Source organism: Patagioenas fasciata, chromosome 7 (genome assembly GCF_037038585.1).
Source record: "Patagioenas fasciata isolate bPatFas1 chromosome 7, bPatFas1.hap1, whole genome shotgun sequence".
In the NCBI taxonomy this organism is placed as follows: domain Eukaryota; kingdom Metazoa; phylum Chordata; class Aves; order Columbiformes; family Columbidae; genus Patagioenas; species Patagioenas fasciata.
Window position 1 is genome coordinate 33,255,485 of NC_092526.1, and position 13,628 is coordinate 33,269,112.

The 13,628-nt window shown below is 44.0% G+C and overlaps 1 protein-coding gene across 2 annotated transcripts in view; it reads right to left on the reverse strand.

Moving 5' to 3' along the window:
* Positions 1 to 7,865, reverse strand: part of BARD1 (BRCA1 associated RING domain 1) — a 42,425-nt gene extending 34,560 nt beyond the window's left edge. The window contains exons 1-3 of one of the 2 annotated variants that reach the window (XM_065841309.2): positions 7,628 to 7,865; positions 7,444 to 7,500; positions 3,742 to 3,887 (exon numbers count right to left, since the gene is read on the reverse strand). In XM_065841309.2, the coding sequence (XP_065697381.2) occupies positions 3,742 to 3,887; positions 7,444 to 7,500; positions 7,628 to 7,857 (433 nt within the window). In that variant the 5' untranslated portion in view covers positions 7,858 to 7,865. Of the gene's footprint in view, positions 1 to 3,741; positions 3,888 to 6,679; positions 7,070 to 7,443; positions 7,501 to 7,627 lie in introns of those variants that run through there. The other variant, XM_071811282.1, reaches the window with a different exon arrangement.
* Positions 7,866 to 13,628: the final 5,763 nt, after the last annotated feature.

Below are 13,628 nucleotides of genomic sequence, written 5' to 3' on the forward strand. Positions count from 1 at the left end.
CGTCTGCAAAGAAACATTATTCTTGGAGAGAGGAGACACAGGGCTGCGAAGCTGAAAGGAAGTTCTTATGGTTTAATAGGTAAATGTTAACTTCTATAAAGAGGCGATCTGGTAGCTAAGTGCATTCAGTTGAACTACCTTCTGAGCAAATCACTTACAGAAAAATCAATCCAAAGGAATTCTTGGCTGTCTCCAAATTGGAAGCCAGAGGTTCCATCCCAACAGGGATGGAAAAGTCTACATATGGTTAAGATTTGTCTTATTAATACATTAGAAGTATCCTCCCAACATTTTTAGCGATGCATTGAGACAAGGTAAATCAGTAAAGGATACCTTACTAATTCTACATTTTAAGCATCTGCAGTAGTATAACAACTATCTACAATAACAGCATTAGAATCAGCCTATAATAAATGCAGTACATTTACTCTCCATTACCTGTTAAATGTAACATCTATACACACAATATATTAACCAAGTTCTTTCTAAATTAGACTTACTTGCACATGATAAGCGCAAGTTTCTTATTGCTGGCATTTAAGAGAGTTGAATTTCTTTAGTGTTAAAAGGGTTGAGTAGACAAAAACATTAGGAGCTCTGCGGTGCCTTACAACTGGAGAGCTACATCTCCAAGTTCTGCTGTAGTGCAATAACAGGCTAGAGCAGGAAAAAAAGAAGCAATTAGAAAACATGGTTTAGCTATCATTAATCTGCATCAAAGGAATATAATGATGCACATTGTGTGCCTTTCAAATTATTCTCTATTATGGGTTTCAGAACAGAAGTTGAGAAATCTCTTTGACAAACTAGTCCCTTATTAAAAATCAAAGGGAAGTGCTTTGGTACCATCTGTGCAACATTAGTGCCTTCACTGAAGAATGATTATTTTGCAAGTTAAGTATTCAACACAGGGGGAAAAAGGGAGAAATTCCAGCTATTCAAAAACTCATCTTTAGCTATTATGAAAAATGTCCTAGCATCCATGAAATGCAATGTAATCTGTTACAACAGGAGTTCAACATCTTTCCCTCCACATGAGTAAATGGGAAACTAAATTATGATACTATAAAGGCTAATCAGAAATTAATCTCTCCTACTTTCCACCAGCATCAACATGAGCTTTAGAAGCTTTGACCAACACCTGCAAGGTCTAGCTCTGTATGAGAAAGGGGAGGAAAGGCTTTTTGTTTGACTTTGTTAGAGTGAAGAAGATTATGTTACAAAGAATAAGGTAAAAGCATCTATAAATGGTTGTGAAAATTTACGACAAGCTCTTTCTAAAGAACATCACACAAAAATCTGCTGAAGTCTTTAGAAATTCACTTTCAAAATCATTACTGTAAATCAACCTTCTTCATCTCTAGTGTACTATATACACTATGTCCGTGATTCAACAAGTTCTTACTAATTACCCACCTGTGAAGCCTATCATCCCATCACCTCAAATTCCCCTTCAGTCACCCCAGTACTATTCTGTAGTGTCATTTAATGCTTCCCTTTCTTTTAAAAGGAAATAATTAGCTGTTTTGTGCAGTCTTTCCTGAATTATTATTGTTGCTGCTTGGAACACACACACAGTTTGTCACAAAACCATCCTTATCCCAGTGGCATACAAAGTGAGATCCCCCTCATATCCACTGGGAAACCAGGGGGTACAGGGATTTTTATACCTGAACTACTCAACACCCCATCCTTTTCAGTCACAGCACTTGTGTGTTTTTAAAGAAACGCACAACTCACTGCATTCACTATTTCTGTCTTAGATTAAAAAATGGACAGTACGATGCATTTGCATTAGAAAATACAGCGTCAATATGGATCTCAAGCAGAAGCCTTGAGAGAAGCCACAATTGCTCAACATGAGGCATATAAAACAAATATGCAAAAGACATAAAACAAATATATGGAAATATTCCTTTTCCAACTGCTTCTTTTCCTTTCCTCCGCAGAAAGACTGATTTTTTTCAGTCAGTTTCCTTTACTGGAACATAAAATACAATTTCTGACCTTCTAACAGACCATGAAAGCAACTCCTTAACAACAGAGGCCCTCTTTCTCCAAACTCAAATATTTTTCACTTTGTATACTTTAAGTTCCAGACAAACATCTATGGGAGGTGACAGATGTGCCAGAGATGAGTGACAAAATATCCTAAAGGATTTGTTCTCAAAATCTCTAAAGCTACAGCACCCTGTGATTTGCCATAGTACAAAACATAACTGGCTGTTCTTAGACATCTGCTCACTTACGTATCCAAACCATTCCTGAGAGTGAACTATCAACAACTCAGGAGGATTTTCCCTTAAACTCAGTATGAAACATCCAAAAGGCCATTAATCCTTAGTACACTGCAAAGACTACAAGTGATGGAAAGTAATCTCCCATCTCAGTTCATAACTTTATCTCCAAATAAAACACTCTTGTAAACTTCAATTTTGTGTCTGCTTTTAAGTCAGAACAAAGAACGATCAAAGAACACTCATTTTGTTCTGTGGTTTAGCCACACCATGCAAACTTTATTTTAGAAGAACTATGGGATTAAATGTATTCTTCAACTCCTAGTACGATTAAACTTCAGTCCAATTTTTAAGAGTTAATCCATCTGTAAGAGATCTCCAAAACATCTAAACAGTATCAATAATACTACCATGTTGTATTTTAAATGCTTTATTTATAGCATCAAATAGCTCCCCTCAGAGATTCTCTTCCAACTATGTTTTCAAAAGCCTTCACCATTTAAAGTATTTCCCTGAAATCCTATTTAAGCTATTATCTATATTTTCTATGCTCCAGAAGATTTAATCACGATAGGATTTTGTATCTATATAAAATGTATTCCTTTACAGTTGGACATAGGCTTCCAGCCTCCTCACTTAAATGCATTTTTATGTCAATAAAGAGCTACGCCATAAATGAACATGAAAGGTGCTGATGGGATTAGACTTAGGAAAAGAATATTTAATTTAGACAAACACATTAGGAAGTAACAATGAAGGAAGAATTACCTTTTCTGTATCTGACAGCTAAATGAATGTTTTCTAAAACTTGATATTACATAAAATGCTCCTGTCTGAGCTTGCAGAAGAGACATACATTCACCTACGCTTATTTCACTTCATTTTTTCCTACTTTGACAATCAGCCTAAAATTTGATAGAGAGATGAATTCCCAGAGTATGATCTCTGCAGTCTTCTTGCACAGTCAGCAATGACAAAATTCCATTGTAGCAGACTGATTGTTAGGGACCGGAAAATAAATGAAATAAGACTTGCCTCCTTCCCCATTTAGGCAAGGAACACAGATAATTTTTTCCATGTGCAGGAACCCAAGAGGCAAAAGAATATATGCATTAATCCTTTAATAGGGACCCCTAAAGAGGGGTACGCTGTAGAACATTACACATTGGTGCTCCCCTAAGAGCACAAGCTATGACAACTTGTGCCCCTGGTTTGTGCAACTAACTGCTATGAGACTTGGGAATCTACCCACTTTCACCTAATTTTGGAAGACAGATTCTAATGAATTATGGACTAACCTGCTCATGCAGATTTCTTAGTAAAACAGATTCAAAGAATGAGCAATCCATACAGACAGTTCTCCTCAAATTAAATTTTCCATACATGATTTTGAACAGCCTTTCAGAATCTCAAACAGGGCTGCCCTGCTCATTCTCTATAAAGCCCGTGAAATGAAACAGCGCTCTGGATTCGGCGCCTGCCAGAGACCCAGGTTTGCTCTTACCTGAGGTGTCTGATCCCAGTAGATGCCGCAGTTTGCTGCAAAGCTGGATCATGTTGTCGAGTTGCCGGTTTATCTGCGCATCTTGCACCCAGGCTGGCATGTGGCACACTGGGCATTCTGTGCCAACACAATCGCCTATGCAAGATCTGAAAGCCAAATGTAAAAAAATCCATTATCCAGCATAACTTATCTACTGTAGTCGCTATCAACCTTTTCACAGCCAAATCCTCAGCAAGACTCTCTTATTTTAGCATTGACAAAGCACTGCTGTAAAGCCCACATGGGTTAGCCACAAATGCAGAAGAGGACATATTTATCATGGCAAGAGACAAGCCGCAATTAAGCAAGCCAAGTCCAGAGCCTTGTCAGGACACTGTCATGAAAGATGTGGCACGTTTTTTTACTCCCACAGATTCACAAACTGATCCAGATTTTCAAGGGATGTTAAAGCTGCACTGTTGTTTGTAGTCAGATAATAATTAGGTTCAAACAGTTAAAACTCCACATTCCTTTACACATCAGCTGCAGACAGGGCTATTCTTCTGCAGCCTTCTATTTTTAAAACAAGTGACACAAAGCCAAGCTATAGTAAACTACTATTTCCACTTTTTCCGACTTAAAATTTCCTTGATATGCTGAAGTTTCACCTGCCTGAACACTTTTCTGTAAGAAGTCCCATGAGGATCTGCAGGTGTTCAGAGTATTCCATCACTTTTCTCTTTCAGAGCATTTAGGTCAGGAGATAATCAAGATAGTGTGGGTGGGGGAACACGTTTACTTAGTAAAGGTCATTTAACATTTTTATTTTCTTAGTCATACTACTCTCCCCATACGAGCCTGAAATCTTTTATTCATTTGATTAGTCGAGTGAGAGGACCTTATGATTTGCCACATGAACTGCAACATTCAAGGGCCATTGTTACTTCTTAATTCCAATCTATCCTATTACATATACATTATAATTTCACATACTCAGGACTGAGTTAATTTCAAAAGTCTCTATTACCTTACCACCACACAGCACACACAATTCTAGCCAAAGGCATAAAATTAAATGTGAGTAGATCATGTTAAACATTCAGAGGAATATAATGCAAATAATATCAAGGCACTGCTACCTGGAGAGAAAGATCAAAGTCTATGCATATAGACTCTAAACATACAGTCAGCTTGAAAGCTGAGATTCACACACCCCAAAATTAGGAGCATGTCGGTTAACAATATCAGAATTATAACTACTACCACTTTCCTTAAGAGGAGAGTTATTTTCAGATCTTTACTCTGCACTGAGATCTCTCCCTCAAACACCAGATAAGTATCATGCCTTCAGTTAACTCCAAGACAGGAAATTTGGTATGTAAAAATTGCTGCTAGGTGTGTTTTGTGCTTTAACAGCCTGCTCTGAGCGGGTAAAGGACCTCATGGTTGAGACACTGCTATGATCAGGAGCCTGAAGTACAGTTCTTGGCTCTGACATATTCTAGATGACATTGACAAATCACTTGGAGCAAAGATAAGAACCGACCAGGTCTGGTTCTCTAGGAAAGCTGGCCTCGGGTCTCCCACTTCTCTAAAAGGCAATGCAAAGGAAATACAGAATGACTTTTATACCACGGCATTTCCTAATTACTTCTAGCTGTTGGGTTTTTACAGTCATTATCCATTAACTATAGCTAACTTTAGTAGAGTTACTCAGACAAAACTGCAGAAACTGGTCTTAATAAATATCCCTGCCCATAATAAAACCCATGCTGAGGGAGAACCAGCTACATTATGCGTGACCTGAATATTACAGTTCATTAGTTTCACATCTTTCACTTCATGTTTCAGAAGCCAGCTCACCCCCCTCCTTCCCAGGTATATTACTAAATGTCTGTCTGTAGCAATGGATCAGAACCAATTCGTGTCACATTCAATCCATGCCCTACCAAATTTGCTTGTAAACAAATTAATTTACATTTCCTTAGTTTTATTAAAACAAACAAAACAAAACCACCGGTCACTATCCAAGAATCAGTCATCAAAGGACACATTAAATTTATGACTACAAGGTACAAGATCAAGACACTAAAGAGAAAACATCAGATATAACAATAACTTGGGTCATGGCAAGTAAACTCTTTCTGGAGTAAGAAATAGCTTCTAATGAATGCTTCGGACATCTGTTGGCTCTTTCCAGCCTCACCAATGCATTTTCTGAGGTCTTGAAAATTTTTCTTAAAACAAAAATACTTCAACAAACAGTAGGTGCTTGAAATCTATAACCTAGAATACACTGAGGTTATAAAAAACACAACACACTAGGCTTTAGATGCCCAACAGCAAAGCAATTATATTTATCAAGCCACCCATATGCTACCCTTCAGCAATCCATACCTGAGAAAAACCATGTTATAAGACAGATACGAACATACTTATAAATAACTTGTACAAGCTTCAGGGGGTTATTTTACCATGTACTCTGTGGACAGGTAGTACAAACGGAACAAATAGCAAAAAAATTGTTTCAGATGGCAGAGTCTTCTACAGCAATTACTGGCCAAAGCTGGGAAAGAACCCGTGTCTGGATAGCAAGAAAGCATTTGTGTATTTTCAAATACATCCAAACTGGGTGGAAGAGTTGTTGCAGGCATCTGTCCCATAACCAGTTATCCCTTAAACAAATCAAAACACTCATTTGCTAGTATTTCTGTCTTCGGGCCTTCAGCTCTTTAAGCTCCCATTAGGAAGGTTCAGCTGAAGACAGGGAGTAAACACACAGGGGAGATGGGGATTTCCTCTGACATAGTGACTACAGTACTAACAAGAGGCAAAGCTAAATATCTACACTGGCTTACAAGCAGAAGTTAGAAAGTGTCTATCCACTGTAAAAAGCATAGAATTTTAATTGATCACATCTGTGCTGTGCAGATAACCTGGTTTAAGACTTGTGACTGACCTTTTAACTCCAAATGTTTGCATTTGTATGTCGTGAAGAGCAGTGACATACAGGACACCCAGAAGATTCCCCAAATGAGGTTCTAGGGCAGGAACGACTCCTGACTCTGCCTGCACAACGGGCCAGGTGACTGCCACCTCCTCAGAACTGCCTCCTTAGCAGGATGTTTCTAACTTCCTCGGTTTCCTAAGCACTCATCATTTGACAAAGCGTAAGCAGAGGTTCTCATGCTATCCCAGCATGTTTGGATGGGCATGAGTACAGAAGTTAGCGGCAGAGCTGCCTTAGCATAGCAGAGGGCCAAAGCAGCAACAAGCAGCACCCAGTCCTCTCAAGCAGAGCAACACCCCGTGGAAACAAGAAGCACCTTTCCGGGCTGCTCTTTTTGGTTTGCTTTGAAGAGAGGAAGAGGAAGGAGCTGGAAATGACACAAGGAACTGGAAGCTGTTTTCTCCTCCTACCCCACCGGAAGCAGACAGACCCCCCCCACCATCAGACTGAGGGTTCCCTTTACACATGGTCAACATCCTGAAGCCTAAAACCAGCACCGGCAAAGCCAGGCCTGTGCTCTTAGCAAGACAGACACCCATCCCAGAGCAGCGAGCCAGACCCAGCGGGGGGACACCAGCTCCCCGGGCAGAAAGCACTGCTGGTGCCCAACTCCCTTGGGCAGCAGCCTCTTCTCCAAAGCAGGACGTGAGGAGGACCAAGCCCTCCCCAATGCCGGGGACGAGGGGGGCGGCCCCGGCATCCCCGCTACTTACAGGCAGAAGACGTGCTCGCACCGCCCCAAGGACACGGGCTGCCGCAGGACGCCGGTGCTAAGGGCAGAAGGAGAAACGCAAAGGGTTAACGCGCACACAACCTTATGGGCACCGCTCTGCCGGGAACCCGCCCGCAGCCGGCCCGAAACGATGGCGGGGCCGGAGCAAAGGGTACGCCCGTTACCAGCGGGAGCAAGTCAGCGCTTTCTCCAGCCGCCCCAGCGCGGCGCGGGTGCGGGCCCAGGGGAGCTCCATGGGGGTGGCGGCGAGAGTGTGACCGCCCGGGGCCGGCCGGTTGCCCGAGCGGCCGCGCAACGCCTCCCGCATCGCTCCCGCTGCCCGAGCGGCCACTCCGAATTGCGCGCCCGCCGCCACTGCGCAGGCGCCGGGGGCCGCGCTCCCGCCGGCGCACATGCGCGTGCAAAAGGACCGCACCCCACGCCCGCCGGCCTCCGCGATTCCCGCGCTTCAGGAGCGGGGCGGGGCCAGAGGGAGCGCGCGGGAAGGGGCGGGGCCAGCCGTGAGGAGAGGGCTCAGGGTAAGCCCGGCGTGGCTGTAGGGGGAGCTTGGAGTCTTGAGATACCTCGGTAGCATCCAAATCAATCAAATACCCAAACCGGGTGCATGTATATCTGTCTGTTATAACGAACTTGACTAAGACAGCACAAACATCTGTCCAAACCAGACCTGAAATGGTCGGACGCGGTGTCATGGTGCTCGGGGCTTCCCTCACACCCAACACAGAGCCAAGGCAGGGCACCTGCCCCATGCCAGCAGCTTTCCATCTTGACTTTAAAAACTTAATTTTCTATCTGCTCTTCCATCCATTCGCTAGCTTCTATCTGACAGAAACACTTCTCCCATCACCATAACTTTGGGTTTTGAGGGTGTTTTTCCTCAGCCTGTGCACCCAGCAGCACCAGAGGGTCCAGCCCGATCTCCTGCTTTTTACAGGCTGCTGTTTTTGAAGTGGTACCTCAGTAGACACAGCCCCTGCCTTCCCATACAGTATAATTACTGAAGCACATAAAGCAGTTATAGCAGGAATTTATCACTTTCAGGTAGAAATACTCCCAGCCAAATAAAAGATGGAGCAGGAATGCCAGGAGCGATTTATAACAGGCTTACTGACATTTCGCATTGAGAAGCTCCGCTGGTGAATAAGCATCAACCCATAAATCTCGGAGCAAACATGATTAAAGGGAGCAAGTTATTCTTTGAGGGAACTTCATCATAAAAGGACACGGTGGCATGGAGCCACAAAATTTGCTTGGCCACAGTCGTCGAAAACAGCCGTCAGAGCAGCATCCCAGGAACACATCCAAAATTTCGGTGGCATTTCTCATCCTGCATCTCCCTCCGTTTTCCTCGTCCCCACTCATCAGGCGAAATAAAAGTAGCAAGATGTTGGGTACCGCCGCTCAGCGGAGCAATGGCAGCCTGATGAGAGGCACTCCTTTGACCACTGGTGGCAACAGGGACATTTTCCACAGCCCTTGCCTCCTCTAGAGAGAAGGACTGCTTCTCAGATGAGTGTTAAATCAGGGCTGAAAACATTTCTTAATAAGTTATCCTAGTCTTCCAAGAAGGAGGTTCATCATTTTTCAGGTTTCACACTCCTCTGCTTCAGTAGTTCGTTCCCTCTGCAGCTCCTGAACACCAGTGATGTTATAAATTGAGATTTTTTTTTTCTTTATTTATGGAAGGTTAAATATTCATCTTTGCTACTAATATTAGCCAGAGGTATAAGGAGGTCAGCAAGGATGGGGAGGATGGGGAATCACGAAATCTCTCAGCTCCATTGATCCGAGAAAATTTGCTGCTGTCGTCTGGGGCAAGCTGATGTGTTGCAGGGTAAAACACCATCAGTCACGCTGGTTTGAATGGTGCCATATTCAGCCTTTATTAAACCAATGTCATCGTATCTCCCAGCCTGCTCAACCACAGCAAACACTGTCTTGGCTTTCTCTGCATTCCTGATAACTCCCAGTCCTTATCCATGCGGGAGCATGGAGGGTCCAAAGGGTCGGACAACAGCTTGTCCTTGCAGGGAGGTCAGTGTCCCCATCCGTGCACGTCTGGGTTGTGCCAGTGCAGAGGAAGGCTGTTTGTTGTCATCGACCGCCTGGTAGCTGCAGCTGTGCACTTGGATCCAGCTGTGAAAAGTGCGGTTGTATGTCTGTAATAGCCTGTTGTTTTCTGGTGCTCAGGAAACCCCCTGCTGCGTTAATAACACGGAGCAGTGTTCCCTTTGCCTGTTGTCTCAGTGGTGGTGGGGATCAGCCAGCCCTCTGCCACTGAGGGAAGAAGCTCTAGCGGTGAGCTTGGAAGTAAAACGAGCCCAAATGCAAACCACAACTAGTTAAGAGACTCGTGGACGTGTTGGATGCTGCTGTGCGGCAGAAGGGCTCGGGTGTGTTTCTGACAGGAGCCAACTTGTCTGTCCTGGGGGAGGAAAGGGGCAGGGAGAGGTGCCCTGTCCTGCCCAAAGGGGAGCTTGTCCCCGAGCCCAGTGAGGTTGGGGTCAACCTGTCCCATGGTGGCTCTTCCCGTCATGTGCACAGGCACCAAAACATCTGGATGCAGCAGAAGGGTGACATCGAGGGTCACAGTTGGACAGGGCACCCTCACTCCCTTCCCTGGGCTGCAGGGAATGGAGCTGGGACTGGGACCTGCTCCCTCACTCTGCTGAAACAAGGATAAACTCACAAAATAAATTAAAACAGTCATTTGTCCTTTAAACCTGAACAGTTGACAGATGCATCCTTAATGTCCTGCTGCCTCTTGGCCATTGTGTGCTTGTCCTGTGCTCCAAAAACCAGTGCTCAGCACCTTGCCAGAGTTACTGGAAGACAGTAAAAGGCCTTGCTGCCGAGGTGAAACTTTAATGCAATTTGAAGCGTTGAGCACAGGTTACAAACAGCACTTGATCCATAGATCTCTTGAGTCAAGTTGGCATTTATGTTCGCAAAATATGAGATGCCAATATTTACTGTATAGGACAACAAAACAGATAAGTATCTCATCTTCCTTTCCTCTGGCTGAAATATGTTTAGTGTCCCCCTCAATAAATCCACGTATGTGTGCGTAGTCTCCATTGTGCTGAGACATTATGTGCAAATTTACAAACATTTACAACTAAGTTAAGCTGAGGCGAAGCACTGCCCTGGGAAGCCAGCTCTAACAAATACTTGTGTTCGAGAAAGGTGTAAAAGTCACAAGCGATTAATTCTCTCTAATTTTATAAAGGTTAAGGAGTTGGTGCTCTTGGAAATCTAAGAAACTTCTTCCTCTGCATTGAATTACTGCAACCAATTGGACAGTCAGAAGCAAAAAAAATTATACAGAGGACAGGGGGAAGCGGGAAATATATCTCTAGATTTGGTTTATGCAGTATTTAAAGTACATGTAAAGCTATTCCAAGCAGTATAAAGCCCACACACTTTAAAATAAATTCATTGCATGACAGAAAGCCAGTAAAACAGTTTTGGCAGTGGTGTGATATAGTGCGACAGTCGCGTTCGGTGCGTGCATGAATCAGCTGCTCTGCACCCCGCTGAGGCAATGATCATCTTCACCGCCCTAAACTGATAATGTGATTTTCAAACAATGTGGGGCTTTAGAGCAAAACCCACGCTGAAGGATGGTGCTGAGCTTACCAGCTGCTGAGGAAGGTAAAAATCCTCATCTACCTCATGCTTCATTTCAAAGCATAGCCCATCTGGTAAAGACTCTTTTATTCAAATATGCTGGTACCTGATATTTTATTCATTAGTGAAGTTCCCCAGCTGTTTTTCAATAAATATACAATTATTATGTGATTCATCATGTAATGGGAAGAAGCCTGCAGAGGGAGGCAGTTCCCTCAGGTCTCACAAGTTAGTTGTTTTCCCTGGGGTTAAAAGAGCCAAAGCATCTGTACAGAGGGGGTCCCTCTCCCCTCATCCCCCTGAATACCGAGCACATTTCAAAACTGCCACGTCTTGCCACAAAAGGGTGCTCAGCTTCAACACGCTGAACGCCCACTGCAAGCAACAGGATGGGTCTGCTTCTGCAGAAGACTGAAAAAAAAAAAGGGAAAAGGAGCAGCTTCATGCTTTAAATTCCCTCTTTCTGAATCAAAGCCTTTAACAGACGTAGTTTGCTCCTCGAGCTGCCCTCTGGGGCCAATTTCGCTGCACGCCCAAAGCCGCGCGAGCTCAGCGTGGTCTCGGAGGCACTGTGGGCTATGGCACCGACTTGGGACTGCTAAGATGATTCAGTGCAGTAATTGGTAAGGGCCATTAAACTGGCAAGTTTTAAGATATCAAATATTGAGAGATTTGATCCCCAAAAGGAAATAATAATAATTTTAAAAAAGTCTATTACACTTTCAGACTAAGCAGCACAGTCAGCATTGCATTACACGGCATGAAATTATTAGTCCAGTCTCGATAGCAGGAACATCTGCTGGTGTTAGACATGGCATTTTTAATTAAAGACAGCCACAGAGAAGCCTGTGGTTCATCGGTTCAGCTTTTGCCGTGCAAATTGCTAAATCCAAAGGGCGTTTGTACAAAAGATTTGTCAGAGCACCAGCTCTGGACCTGGCACTGCAGAAGTGTGAGCAGAAAAGCAACCAAGGTGACAGGTAATTTACACCTGCATCCACCAGGCCTGTCACTTGGTGAGAGTGTTCTGTGAATTCCTGACTGGAGCAAAACTGCAGGGGATTTTACAAAACTGAGGTTACTGTTCTGTGTTTTCCAGAAGAGAGAGAAGATGAGTTTCCAACAGAAAAGCAAGTAACAGAGAAAAGCAAAGCAGAAGGAAGCTCTGCACCCAGCCGTGCAGCTGGGAACCACATGCAAACCTTTGCTTCAGCGGCTGCCGATGCTCCCCAGCTCCCAGCCAGTGCTGGGGTGCACAAATGGATGACACAAACACTCCCTAGTAAACAGTACCCCCCAGGAGATTTATTTTTCAAAGCAATAAAGGTTTGAACAGGGAATAATTTGCACCTTCTGCCTCACCCAGCTCCCTGGCTCTTAGCAGGTTGAGACTGACCAAAAATCACCATCAGACCTGGGCCAGGGATTTGAGCATGGCTGGAAAATGTCCCAAATCCCTGTCAGCGTGAATACATCCAAGAAATGCCTGTGTGGATGGAGCCAACAAAAAAAAAAGCCTTCTTGCCCTCTTCAACCTATCACCACCACGTGGGTCAAGACTAGTCAAGACCTACCACCACAAGCCTGGGTCGAGACTAGGCAGTCTCCTTTGACAGGACCCAGTGTTTCTAGAATAAAATATGAATTCTAAATCTGTTTGCAAAAAGCCAGGTCCTAACTCTGTTTGGTGAATGGGCAGGGATAAGGAGCAGAGAAAAGCTCTCGTCCCAGGGTATGGATGGCAGAAACATCGAGCCCCACGGACATGCACGGCTGCCTTCCCGTTGGCGCGGAGGGGGCCAGGATTTCCCTCGATGAGCCCCACAGATGGTGTTTGTTTGCTCAGCCATGATAAAAAAGGAAAATATTTGGTGCAATCTGCTAGCAGGCAGAGGCAGACATATGGTCGGCGCGACGCAAGCCTGGATGCTCGGGAAAACGCAGTCAAAGCTTTGCAGCCGCTTTTAGATGTTGGATTGCCCTTGAGTTGAGTGGGAAACAAGTCCACCTTTGAAGAACTTGGGTGCAGGTTTTGCACAGTGGCTGCTGTGGTTCGAACCCTCTTCTTATTAGCCCTGCTCTAATTAGTCCTATTATACCATCCCTATTGTACTAGAGTCATGATAATTAACCCCATTTTAATTAATGCAAGCCTCAGCTCTGGCTCAGCACTTGGAGAAGATCTCCCTGGTTCGATGGCAGTTCATCTGGCACACACAAAACACAGGTTAAAAACAACAGAGGCAATTAAAGGCAATTCCTTGCACATTTGGACATGTCAGAATCGAAGTGCGGGTGCAGCATCACCTTCATTCTTTTTACCCTTGACTTACGAGCCTATTGTTAAATGTATCGTTGCAGCATCAAGCCTGTGGGAAATCTTTGGGCCTCCCCAAGACGTAAAATCTTTTTTATTTCTCTTTTAGTTAAATTCTAAAAACCCAAACCCTAATTCTTCTGACTTCTGTTTCCCAGTTATCAAGGCCTATTTCTTAATTGGGATTCACCCCCAACTAAGACAGCACTGGTGACATT